Consider the following 12,870-nt stretch of genomic DNA (forward strand, 5'->3'; position numbering starts at 1 on the left):
GGGTCAGCCACCAAGAGAAAATAACACTTCTATTTATACATGTAGGAATCCGGCCCTGCCGGTGTCATTGTGTGTGTGTGTGTGTGTGTGTGTGTGTGTGTGTGTGTGTGCGCGTCTGTCTGCCGTGCGTGTCTATCTGTGTCTGTGTGTCTCTGTGTGTGTGTATGTATGTGTCTGTGTGTCTGTCTTGTTTCCCCCTGCACAAAACTCTGCTGCCTCCACATGTCCAGAGTGTGAAATTGCTCCCAGCTTCCAAATCTCCTCCCTCCCTCTCCCTCTCTGTGCTGTTTCTCCTCTTCCTTCTGTCTGGCCTCCCAGCTCTCTGCCAGTATCAAACTCCTGTCCCGTCCACTGCCTGACCCTCCCAAGCCCCATCCAGGCTACTACTAAACCCTCACAAACCTCATCCCAAACCTCCACTAACTCACCCCCTCCACCACCAGTCCAAGGAATCGTCACCAAAATGTCGCTTTTTTTTCCCATAGATGTACATGCAGGAGTAAATATTAAGGCTTGTTTTTAGGCTTCATTTGCGGGCTTATTTAAAATGAAGTTTTTTTATTCATTTTGAAACGAGGGAGATACTACAGTACAGTACTAAAGAGAATGACCAATTTCCTCCCCTTAAACAAAAAAAACAAAAAAAACTATTTCTATCCTTTCATGAAATAGATTCCTTGGGTGCCATTTTGTCTTGGGGGGACCGTGCCACTTTCGACCTTTCAGGGTTATGTAGAACATGCGAGAATCCCGCCGTGTCACATTCACTGACAAGAGCCGTGATGATGCGTTAACGGTGCTGGAGGATCGAGTGTAGCGCTGTGCGTTAATCGCAGTGTAGTGTTAGTGTTAGTGTTAATGGTTCAGGCCTACTCTCGACACTTTGTCAAGGCCTGAAGTTTATCTGGCTCAGCCGAAGAGTATTTGAAAAGATATCGAGAAGCAGTTGGACAGAATATTTACGTCCTAGAGGTAGTACTTAAGTGGTTTTTTAGAGGATACGCAAGACTGGGAACATCGTCTTGGCTGCTGAGCAGTATTCTAGTGTGAACAAAATATGGCTTCTTTTATGGGAATCCTCTTTTCTTTATGAAGCATTAAGTAATAAAGACTTTTTCTGAAGGTTCATCTTTTTACTTGCCAGTGGTTTTCAGCCCTCCAGCTCTCAGAAGGGGCCTGACATCTTTCTGTGATAAAAAAAAGTGTTTAGTCAGCAAGTTGCTGCGGAAACCTGAAGCCGACAGAGAGCATACTTTATCATTCAAGAGATTTTCCACTCTCTCTCCCTCTCTCTCTCTCCCCCTCTCCCTCTCTCTCTCTCTCCCTCTCTCTCTCTCTCTCTCTCTCACTCTCTCTCTCCCTCTGTCTCTCTCTCTCTCCCTCTCCCTCTCCCTCTCTCGCTCTCTAATTTGTGTCTCGCGGGCTGAGGGAACAGGTGTGTCTCTGTCAGCGTTTTGGCCCGAGTGAGCCAACCCCCCCCCCCCCCCTCGTCCTCACCGTTTCTATATCTGCGTGCTGCCCCATACGATTTATTACCACCAGAGACCTGACCTCATAGCCATGGCTCTCTGGACATGTGAAGGGCAGGGCAGACGTCACCAACTACCCCCCCCCACAAAACTTACTGACCCCCCTGCAACATGCAGTAAGGTTAGGAGTTTCCTCTACTCTTAATGCTGTATATTTATATAGCAAAATAATAATTTTACAATAATGGAACAGCTTTAAATATGTTTCCTGTTGTTTTTCCATTTGTAATGCGGGTGCAGCAGGCTGCTGACATCGGCTGTCGATGGTGTTCAGGGAGCGAGTGTGTGTTTGAGGAGAACAGACTGAGCTGATGTATGACTTCACTTCAGAAGAGGGCGTTTGCTGGTTACCGTTTCCAAAGAGCTGTTAAGCCCCACGCCCCCCCCCCCCCCCCCCCCCTCTGAGGGACTACAGCAGTAGAGGGTCCACACATCCTTCACACTCTGTCCCCTGTCACTGTTTCATTACTGGGGTTTAGCACAGTGCCGTTTGAGTTACCGCCATCAAAACGCTAACCTGCCGCGTCAGCACAAATGACAGCTTAAATCCAACTGACAGGAAAGCCCTGGAAATGGAGTTTTAAAGGATGAATTTTATGGCAGTTGTGGAGACATGAGCATTTTATGACGAAAGAGGGTTATGCAGTCAGTGACCCCCCCCCCCCCCACCCCCGCCCCTTCCCCCGTAGAACCAAAAAGCAGAGCGAGCGTGTGTTTGAGGAGAACATCACAGATTTGTCAAACGTAAGTGGATGTCTTGTCGTTATTGCGGTGTCATTATCGCAGTAGTCTACAGGAATCACACACAGCACCCGTCTCAGAGCTGTTCTGATCAACGCAGGGAAGCAACAGGCTGTCACTCTAGAGCAAATCATGTCTTAATCTGACACAGATCGATTATCCTCAATAAACTACAACAAGAGCAGGGAACTCTAATCTTGGGTGGTTGCAGTCTATGCTGGTCTTTGTAGTTTCCTTTTAAACCTTCATCAGCCAGTTTAGACCTTGAAAATAAGGACTCATTAGGGAATCGGTGACTTCCTATTTATTAATATTTGCTGGATATCAGTCAACACACTATATCCACTGAGCTTTAAACTCGGTAGAAATGGGCGGGGTTCGAGCTGACAGTTCCTTTCAGTCCCATTTCATTGACAGTCTGGGAGAGGTAGTCACATGACTCCTCCACCCCCTATCATAGTAAGTAATCTTCTATCAGAATCATTTACAGAGCAGAAAAATAGACTTCAGATAGGCTTTTTGTAAACATACCCTGTACAGTACATTTTTTATTGCTTTTAAGATAACCCAATTTTATATTCTGAACGACACGGTCCCGTTTACAAGTGAGTTGGTTTACATGTATGAATGCGCTCCGTTACGCACAGTGGTCATCACTGAACTACTGAATTTCTGGCCTTGCTTATGTAACCTGAAAATATATAGCCGCATATGTGGATTGTATGCAATAGAATGTTAGCTGTGTGTCGCCCTGGATACATGCAGTTGCTACATGCCTAACATGTGACCTATTGTAACCTGAACACCCTATCGGCTGGTTGCTCACCCCATTGCTACTGCTATGTCCAATAGCTGTGCAGTAGGGCTGTTGTGCTTAATCAGATCAACACAGGGTCCAAGTGCATCAGTCCTGCAAGGCAGTGGTAACCAACCCTATTCTTGGGGGAAAATGTTAGTGTAGAGCCCTGTCTGACAAACTTGTACATAAGAGTTTCATACTGAATTACGATATGTTTGCCAGCACAGGGTGTGCAGCTGGTTAATCTTTGCCTGTCCTGAAAATGACTTTGCGCTGAAGCCGGTCGGAGGAAATGACTACTGACGCCCCACGATAAACAGTCTGCATCAAGCTGACTGACTCAGCGAGGGTCGACAGCCGTCACCTCAACCATGTTTCACCGAAAATAAACTGTTGCTTAGTTACAGCGGCTGAAGAACGTGAGAACAGCATAGTCACCTGTGAGGGGGGGGGGGGTGGGGGGGCAGGGGCAACTGCCATCCTGTCCGATTACCATCACAGTGATGGGGGGTGGGAGTGGTCAGCTTGTGTTATGTTCCTTTTCTCCTTTGGTTTTTTTTTTGTTTTTGTTTATCTCCCCCCCTCTCTCTCTCTCTCTCTCTCTGAGGAGAGCAGCAACAGAGCGGCATATAGAGGGGATTGGCAGGCAGGAGATTTAAAAAAAAGGGCAGTGGGATCCGCTGGTGATAGGGATCTGTTCAGTACTGCACTGCGCTAGGAGAGCACGCTAACGTGCCTAATGTGACTTGCGCTTATACAAAAGCTTTGATGGGGGGGGGGGGGGGTAATGGCCTCAGTGAACCAGTGTGTGTATCCGCATATCCGTGACGGACGGGACTGACCCAGACGATGACCGTCTGCTGCTCCTTATTCCAGGAACTGACTTTACTTCCTCTGTTTATTCCACAGTGGCTTAACAGTCCTTTCTCAGATAAACTATTTTCTCTCTCCTTTCCACTTCTCTCTCTCACTCATTCTCTCTCTCACTGTCCTTCTCAGACGGGCATGCCTAGTATTGCCCCATGTATTTGCATACGTCTAGGCCTTTGTCATGAGTAATACTGGCTGTTCACTGCATTCTGTGATATGGCATATACCTCAGTGCCTTCTGCAAAGCCATTTACACCTCCCCCATTTGGATTGTATTTTACAGATGAATTTATTTTTTGGGGAGGTTTTTATGTTACAGAATGCATTTCTGAGTGTTTTTGTTTTGTGTGGGGATGTATTTGGGGAGGAGGATTTGGGTCCCTCGGTGATATTTAGGGGCCCCCTGCTCTGTGCACTCGCCCGTCAGAGTGCTGAGAGGGCCGTGGTGAGGCGCCGGCCCCTGACTGTGCACCGTGGCAACAGACATGCCCCCAGACCCCCGCTGGGGGCGTGGCCTGGCGCCGGATTGGTTGGGCCCCCCTCAGGCCCCAGAGCTCGGTGCCAGACTCCCTCCCTCCTTCGGAGGCCCCAGGCGAGACGCTTGCGCTGGCCTTGATTATGTAACCTGTCTGTGAGGGAGCCTGGCAAGGAGGAGCTGACACTCGCGCGCACACACACACACACACACACTCGCAAGCACACATGCAGACGCACACACACACATGCACACACATACATGCACGCACACGCACGCACACAAACGCACATGCACCCTCACACACACACAAATGTGCACACATTATAGGCATTTGGTAGACGTTCTTATCCAGAGCAATGTTTTTTTTTTTTGAACATAGTATCCAGTCATACAACTGGAAGCAATGCAGGTCAAGTACCTCGCTCAAGGGTACAACAGCAGTAACCTTTCAGGGACAAGGCCAGTTCCTTAACCATTATACTACCGCTGGCCTTAAACGGCAGCGAGAAGCCCAGACGTGGCGGGTAATGGGTGTCCTTCTCTTCCAGAGCAAGAAATGAAATCTCAGAATGGCCAGGATGCCCGCCACCTCATGCATAGTCCAAGTTTACAAAGGTAAAGTACAAGAAAACTGCCTATGTCATGGTTCGATTCATATATGTTTTTGACTGCAAACAGTATTTATGCTGAATAGATCAGCCATCACCTGTATGAAAAGTAGAATCTCTGTTTGATTTGCATGCATTTGCATTTTTGGCAGGCGGAGCGCCTTCAGATACAGCCCCAGGAATTCTGAGGAGCGGGACGTCACTGAGGAGGACTCCGTTCCTCCGGCGGCGAATGGGCGGGGCCTCCGCAACGGCGCCCCGCCCCCACGGTACCCGAGCGCCGCGCCCGGCGGCTCCGAGTGGAACGGCTCGGACGACCTCTCTGGCCCCGCCTCCGAGCGGGAAGACAGCCCCAGCCCCGCTCCCCGCGTGCCGGACGAGCCCCTGTACCAGAACCTGGGGCCCCCGCTACCTCCCAAAACGTACGCACAGAGAACAAACGCGCGGCCCGAGCACCCTGGGGCCGCCGGCCTCCGCGCGCGACAGCCCCAGGGGCCGTCCCAGTACAGCCCCCGCCCCCCGCCCAAAGTCCCGCCCAACTCCGGCAGGAGGGAACTCTCCTCGGACAGCAGCTCCAAGTCAGGCTCCTCGGACCAGGAGAGGACGGACCTGTCGGCCAGCGAGGGGGAGGGGCCACCGGAGAGGGTCCAGCCCACCACCTACTTCTCGGTGGATGGCTGCATGACGGACTCGTACAGGACCAGGTTCCACCACCAGCGGCCGCACAGGTACCAGGGAGCCGACGCCCGAGCAGGGGACGGGACGTCCTCAGGGGAGAGCGAGATCGGGGACACCGCACCCCCAAATCCTGGGGAACCCCTGTCCTCCAAACAGCCCAGGAACAGAGTGGAGACAGGTATGCGCACCTGTATAGGCTTACACCCCACACCTGTACAAGCTTACACCCCACACCTGTACAAGCTTAAACCCCACGCCTGTACAAGCTTAAACCCCACGCCTGTACAAGCTTAAACCTCACACCTGTATGTACACACACACACACACACAGACGCACACACCACACGTGCACACACATGCATGCGCATTCACAAACACTAAGAGAGTCCTCCCTCCACCTTTGCCCAGACGGATGCTTGTAAATATATGACATGTTTTTATGTGGAGAACTTGAATTATAACAACTCATGACCAACTCATGTTGTCATGACCAAATTCAAGAACTACCAATCAGTTCATTCTATACTGTTGATTGACTATGCAGCCCCTTGTATTTCAATCCTCCGGTCACTGTAAAACATAAAGCAAATTCAATAAAAAATGATAAATATTAAGTTTGAGTGCTTTCTATTATTATTTAAACTCTCTTGATCTTGTTCTCTTGAAAAATTAACAGCATTACTCTTGTTACCTCTGTTTTAGGTAGCTCAGCCAGTAAAGCTACTGCAATATGGCGTCCAGTGGCAATGTCAACATTGGATGAACATGGATATTTATGAAAAAGTCTGCCCCCTGTTGAGCCTGGTAAGATCTTTAAAACTGCCAATGTTAAATGTAAATAACCAAATAGCTAATAACAGTTTGGGACATATTGGTAGTGTTTTAAGATTTTTATTCCTCCTGTTAGTTTTTTTACTCTGTGTGAGAGGTTGATGCACTTGGTGAAATTGATTAAATGGACAAAATACTGCTGCCTTGTGCAGTTCAGTGTAACTGATTTTAACAAAAACAAAAACTTTTTTTCAGATTTGAGATTGAAAATCAGATTTGGATGCCAAATATGAACTTCACTTGAAATGGATTGATCCCACAAGCTACCGGTCTACTCTGTTTAAAAAATAAATGAAAAAGGACTTGCAACACCTAGTTACAACATTTGAACCTTTTCAATATGTACCACTAGATGGCAGTCTATATCTTTGTACATTTGCACAGTTGAGAGCCAAAAATGAGGAGATTCAAACCCAAAATAATTTTTACCATTGTTTTTAGTGTCATATTACCTTTTAGTGAATTAACTGCCATGGGGTTGGATTGCTCAAGTGTACATTCTTATTTTTCGCATATTTTGAGACAGACAATGACTCCAAATAACAATCAATATTAGTGACACAGCTTTCCAAGGTCAATTCTACCACCAAATTCAAGGAAAGCTTGTATTTTAATATTTTGAATGTGTACTCCGATTTCACTGTCAAGTGATAGTCAGACCAATCCTATTTTATGCACCAAAATAGTGCGTTTAGAATCAAGACGTTGAGGAAATGTTTTCTCTTGACAAGAATCACTGTTGAGCCTCCTCCAAGTCATCGTGGTAACATTGATTATCGCATATGGAACTCCAGGGTGAGACGTGAAAGCCCTCCATTTTCTCTGGTTATTTTGCCTACAAGACGTGGAAAGGAACCAATCAGGAGTTGCACAGTGCCTTGGAAGCAGCTTTTGGTGAACACTTAACTACTGTGTGGCCTGCTGACATTAAGTACATATTAGTGTTTAGGCTATGGATACCATAAATATGCACTCACTCCTGGGTCCGCACCGCAATCTGCTTCAGTTCGGAGTTCAAGGTCAATTTAAGAAGTTCAGAGGTTAAATTTAATGGTCTTATACTGTATATCACCATCCACACGTCTGAACTCCTGTTTTTTTTAGCTGCCTTCTGAATTCTGCATGCAACTGCTGGTCATTCCCAATCTCTCATTTTGCCTTTTGTTTGCTTTTTTGTGAACAAATTCGTTTTCACATGATTACGGTTCCAACCGATTTTCTGACACTTTAAGCAGGCTCTTCCTTCCAAACAGGAAGTGTGTTACATGTTCGACCTCTCGATGAGCTTTATCTATTTTGCTTGTATTTTGGCACGAGCTTCACTTGTCTTCCTGTATTAATTTCTCCATGTAAACGCATGCCTGTTAAATAAGCTTTGTTTGGTTGCCAGTGCGCATGGAGACCCTGGGACGACTTAAAAGTCTTAAATCAGGAGGAAAGAATAGTTTACCTGTTTCTTCTGCAGATTAACAGCGTTTCGTCATATGAAATTATCAGTACGTTGCCTAAAATGTATCTGGAATACTCTTTAGTGATATTTTTTTGCTGTAAATTCCCATCCTTTTTTCTTGTTCTTAAAATGAAGGTTTATATATTTCTGAGCAGAAGCTACTGCAGTGCCTTTCTATTTTTCTATGTAAAGTGTAATGGCTTAAAATTGAGTCATGATTTGTACAATATGTAATTTTTTGGAGATGCTTTTATAACATCCATGTTCATTTTTATCAATTAACATTTGTTTAATAAACTTTGATTTTATTTCAACATGTCTGTGTTTTGTATGTTGTTTATCACTATTTTGCGTGCATTCAGTATATAATGCTGCTTTGCATAAGTGACAGGTTAGCCAGTAAGCTGTGTTGACTTTTGTAAACATTTTTTATGAACAGACTTTCGTCCTGAAACCCCTCTACAAAAACACCTACCATGTAAACGTAATCACACGAATAAACCAAAAGATAGTTTATTTACTTATTTCAGCTAGATCAGAAATTTTTTTTAAAAAGTGGAAATCCAGCAAAATACAGCACAATGTGCGGAAGATGAGGGTTTTTCACCTTGAAGCCAGTCAGCAGACCATGTGAAGGACGGCTGGACTGTCAGCACCTCTGCACTGTAATTTCATCTCCAAAGTTAGGTCATTTTCCGCCTTGTGACTGGACCGGGAGAGGGACTCTTCTTCCTAGACCTTCTTGAAAATCTTCTTTGCGTCCACCCCATCGTAGCTGAAACTCTGCAGGCAGAACAAGAGTTCCCTGGTAAAGAAAGTGTCTGAAATATTGTAAGTGACTTTGTGGTTTAGAGTCTACTATAATGTCCCTTGCTGTGACTCTGATTGTAGTATCTTAACATAATGTTGAAATGTGGACCGGACCCCATTGAAGTACCATTTATAGAAGCCCCAGCTGTAGGAAAAAGCCTCTCCCCAGCCTTTTAGCCTTCTATCCAACCCAACACACCCTTTATTTACATGGTCCTATTTGTCACTACTTTTGGAAGAAAAAAAATGCATTTAATATAGAGCTCACCTGTACTAATTCACCATCGACTATTTCCCTGGTGAAAGCAATTTCCTTTCCGTCGTCCTTCCTGGAAAACGTCCCTTTCATCATTTCCCCTTCCATGATCCAGACACCCTACGGAGCCGTGGAGGGTAAGTGTGTTTCTACAGAATTTCGTCCCAGTGCAGATATCACATTCATATGTATTGCAGTTCAAATGTATTACAGAAGTCTTATTTTCTTCCATAATTCTAGATGTGATTTGTGAGTTGCCTATGCTTTTAGCTCAGGTTGTGGATAGTGCATTGGTTGTGCAAAGGCTACAACAGAGAGGAATTGATACACATTATGTATGCTAGCCAAGGGGCCTATTGTAGGCTGCAGCATAGAACCAAACAAAACAAAAAATACATTTTTAATTGAGGATGTAGTTTTTCATCAGTAGTTTTTGCTGTGAAACAACATCCTCGATTAAAAATGTATTTTTTTGTTTTGTCCGGCTTTGCCATTCACGTGAATGCGGTTATAGGAGGTTATATGCTAAATATGGATGTGCTCAAAGGTTCTGCATACATTTATAATGAGCAGACCACAGCGGGCACATCTATGGCTGTGTCCTTGAAGGCATCTCTCTGGACGAAGCTAAACTCGTATAAAGTGCTTACAGTCACTTCGTTTCCGTCCGCCAGGGTGTAGTCGTACGGGACCCCCAGGGTGAACTCGTTCACTTTCGTGCGGAAGGTGCTGGATTCCTTCACCTTGAACTTATCTCCGGTCTGTTCAATGGTGATTTCCAGGTTGTCGTGTTCTGCTAGCTTCCTCATCACAATGTTGATGCCTGTTGACAATAATTAAAAAAAATAAATAGAAAAAAAAAACGAAAAGTTATTTTGGTGTTTCTGTGCAATCAAATACAGAAAACCAACAAGGCTAATTAATTCATTCGTTTATTTTAATACAATTTTTAAAATATAATTACAGCAAGAACCTTAGTCATCACCTTTTGATTCTTTGTGTTTCCACTCATTGTTTCTGGAAATACTTAGGCCTATTAAAACGGTAATCCCGTTTGTGGAAATTCAATATACTGTATATTTCAGTTCTTTTAAATTTATTTATCCATTTTTAATACAGCAATGTATTTTGTTGTTCTTTTGTTGTTATTTTAAATCGGACAAAAATGAAAAGTGAAACTAACCCATTTTATCCAGGAACTTGTCCATGTTCTCACTGCGGACGGTCTTCCAGGTGCCGTTGAACGTCATGGTGGCTGTTTCGTTGGGCTGCGGTTCTCGAGCTGGTCTCTCTGGTCAGGAGTCTGATCAATCCAGCGCGAGCATTAAGAGCTGACACTGTCATCACGATGATTATCTATCTGGTGATGTGGCTGTGTAAAGCTCATGTATAGATCGTTACCTTTCAAGGCTATGGAGGTAATTGGGAGGATTAGTTTTGTTTCAACATGGCTGTGTTGCTTTTTTTCTCCCTTCAGTAGTCAAGGTGATCTGACTAGCCCTCATGGTATGGTGTCATGGTGCACACTGGTCATTCAGAAAGCTTTATTTAGTTTAATTATAAAAGCTTGTGCGTTACAAATATTTTGGTTATTTTGCAGTGATTTTAAACATCTGCTGACACTTAATTAACAAATACATTTTTACACAACATCACCGTTACAGTCAGTAGGATGTGTGGAGGACATCAAATAAATACTTGGAATTTTGATAGAGAGGCATATTAGACATTGCTGTCTACAATAAAACATTGATTTAGCTTTTAAGAAAAACTATCAAAGGACATTAAAGTTGACAACTCTTTGGTGACCTATGATCCGTGTGTTCAATTTGTAGTCTGCAAAACCCTATCTCCTCAATAACGGTTTTATTACACACAGTAAAAGCTTAAGTGTTGTACAGCTTTCAATCTGAACATGTGTAGGAGTGTCACTATTCCATTAAAAACCAGCTATTGGTCCTTAATTGCACATTGTTCACTTATGACGGTAAAAAAACTGCATTAAATGGTGACCAAGACTGAAGCATTTGCTGAATTTTTCTTTAACTAATTAAAAGTCACTTTACAATAATATCCAGTAATATTACGTTGTCATTTTTATCAGTGTATTATTAGAATGAAAGTTGTCCGTGTCTTAGTTGACCACAGTTTAATTGCTCATCCTTCTGCTTGATATGAAAATACATATTATGTTCCCTAGCAACAACACACAAATCATTGCTAACAGTCACATTGCATTTGTACTGTGTCACTGTTTAAATTAATTTCTGTGTTTGTGTGGTTTGAAGTGAATTATCAATAATATAAAATACACCATACATTAAGCAAACCATAGAGATGGGATGTATCAACTAAATTAAGCTGAATTCAAAATGGAAAACTTTTCTAATGCAGAAAAGGGTAAACTGATTACAATAAATATATACATTAGTTTTTGGCTATGATGTAAATATGAATCATATGGTAGACAAGAGGTGATATAGAGCTATGCATGGTTAATAAGAATTATTTACTGAGTATAAAGTATTTCAAGAATGATGTGATAAAATAAGATAAAGTAAGGCCAACTAAGGTAAACTGAGTCTGAGACAGTCTGTCCAAGGTAGTTCACTGACTGACTGGCAGTCATTTCAGCTTCCAAATTCAGGCTAATACTTGGGGACGCGCCATTTGTCAAATAAATATATGTTGAAATAAATATTTGCATGTTTGTATACCCTATGTACTACGGGTTACTTGATACTTATTTGCATATTTGATACTCTGTGACACATGAAAAACAATATTTTCCTCCACCATTTTCATTTTAGTCGAAGTACATCTTATGTATTCATTTAGTTATTTATTTTGGAGGTATTCTTGATTTGTAAAGAAAATATATATACTATGATATATTCTTGCCCATACCTGTTAAGAGGGAAACTTGACGGAGAGACAGCGACCAGTCCCAGAAGAGAATATCGCACGGCAGAACTGGCTAATGAACACACCTCGATGCTTTAAATTTGTACGAGAGTGAAATGTGTCTGTGAGCGATGTCGCAAATCTACTGATTTGCGCATCCAGTGGAAAGTGTTCTCTCTGGTGCAAAAGACACAGCCCTGGTCTCCCCCCATGGGATTGTTTAACGCTAGGGATCTTTGGCTTGTAGGTGTGCCACAATGCCCGGACTTGCTCCCTTCTCATGAAATTGTGCACAGGCAAGAGATGCACTGCCTTATGGGTGATCACAGGTCTAATTAGAGAAAGTCATGTATCACCTTTAATGGACTGAAGTGTTCTTTACCGTGCAAAAACACTACTCAGCCTCGAATATCAGGTTTAAGGACCAGAGTGAACCAGACACTGCAGTGCCCACAGAACAAATCGTTTCATATGTAGCCTATGAGTTTGTGCTAGTCATTCCTCTATTAATTATTGAGACTAATAGGGATAGGTGTATGCAAGGCATCTCATGAATCTTATGACTCTTTGATTATTTTCAATTCAATCTTGAATTGAATTGAATTTGTGTTGTATAATGTGACCTGCCGTAACTGCTGACCTTTTAACAGGTTCCTTTCTAATCCCACCAAGCCTGGGTATTTTGTTGTTTATTGCTTGGTTCTAAATCCAGTTCCGGTTCTAAAATTGCCGAAAGCTCTCCATGTCCTCCTCTCGTGGCACCTATTTCAGCGGACGCTAGGACCGATATAGCACACGCGTGTTAAAGCGTGCTAGCATCGAGATTAATTAGTTGTTATTGACATGGTGCCGTTTTTTCCATCCCGTGCAGTATCTCACACTGTAAACATGTCGGACGCGGAGCCGCCCCAGGGGG

General features: G+C 43.8%; 2 protein-coding genes across 5 annotated transcripts in view; one reads left to right on the forward strand and one right to left on the reverse strand.

Moving 5' to 3' along the window:
- Positions 1 to 8,298, forward strand: part of LOC135259928 (inactive ubiquitin carboxyl-terminal hydrolase 53-like) — a 35,888-nt gene extending 27,590 nt beyond the window's left edge. For all 3 annotated transcript variants that reach the window (XM_064344873.1, XM_064344875.1, XM_064344874.1), the window contains 4 exons: positions 4,966 to 5,032; positions 5,178 to 5,881; positions 6,406 to 6,507; positions 6,730 to 8,298. In XM_064344873.1, the coding sequence (XP_064200943.1) occupies positions 4,966 to 5,032; positions 5,178 to 5,881; positions 6,406 to 6,482 (848 nt within the window). In that variant the 3' untranslated portion in view covers positions 6,483 to 6,507; positions 6,730 to 8,298. The remainder of the gene's footprint in view (positions 1 to 4,965; positions 5,033 to 5,177; positions 5,882 to 6,405; positions 6,508 to 6,729) is intronic.
- Positions 8,299 to 8,411: 113 nt separating this feature from the next.
- On the reverse strand, positions 8,412 to 12,116 carry LOC135259932 (fatty acid-binding protein, intestinal-like). 2 transcript variants are annotated; one of them, XM_064344888.1, is made up of 5 exons: positions 11,958 to 12,116; positions 10,234 to 10,353; positions 9,701 to 9,873; positions 9,063 to 9,170; positions 8,412 to 8,767 (listed from the first exon to the last, which is right to left on the reverse strand). In XM_064344888.1, exons 2-5 carry the CDS (start codon positions 10,298 to 10,300, stop codon positions 8,717 to 8,719), a joined length of 399 nt encoding a protein of 132 aa, XP_064200958.1. In that variant the 5' UTR covers positions 10,301 to 10,353; positions 11,958 to 12,116; the 3' UTR covers positions 8,412 to 8,716. The 2 variants fall into 2 exon arrangements, with proteins under 2 accessions (XP_064200958.1, XP_064200957.1); XM_064344887.1 differs by having other exon boundaries at positions 10,234 to 10,387.
- Between the last annotated feature and the right edge of the window lie 754 nt (positions 12,117 to 12,870).

The sequence above is a fragment of the Anguilla rostrata genome, chromosome 7, assembly GCF_018555375.3.
Source record: "Anguilla rostrata isolate EN2019 chromosome 7, ASM1855537v3, whole genome shotgun sequence".
NCBI lineage: Eukaryota > Metazoa > Chordata > Actinopteri > Anguilliformes > Anguillidae > Anguilla > Anguilla rostrata.

What these genes read in the sequence shown, in the direction of transcription:
- LOC135259932 (XM_064344888.1), bottom strand. Translation starts at nt 10,300, where the DNA reads ATGACGTTCAACGGCACCTGGAAGACCGTCCGCAGTGAGAACATGGAC. An exon ending in CGGACGGAAACGAAGTGACT is followed by an intron (nt 9,171 to 9,700) that starts GTAAGCACTTTA and finishes ACGGCTCCGTAG; the next exon opens with GGTGTCTGGATCATGGAAGG. An exon ending in TCGATGGTGAATTAGTACAG is followed by an intron (nt 8,768 to 9,062) that starts GTGAGCTCTATA and finishes TTCTGCCTGCAG; the next exon opens with AGTTTCAGCTACGATGGGGT.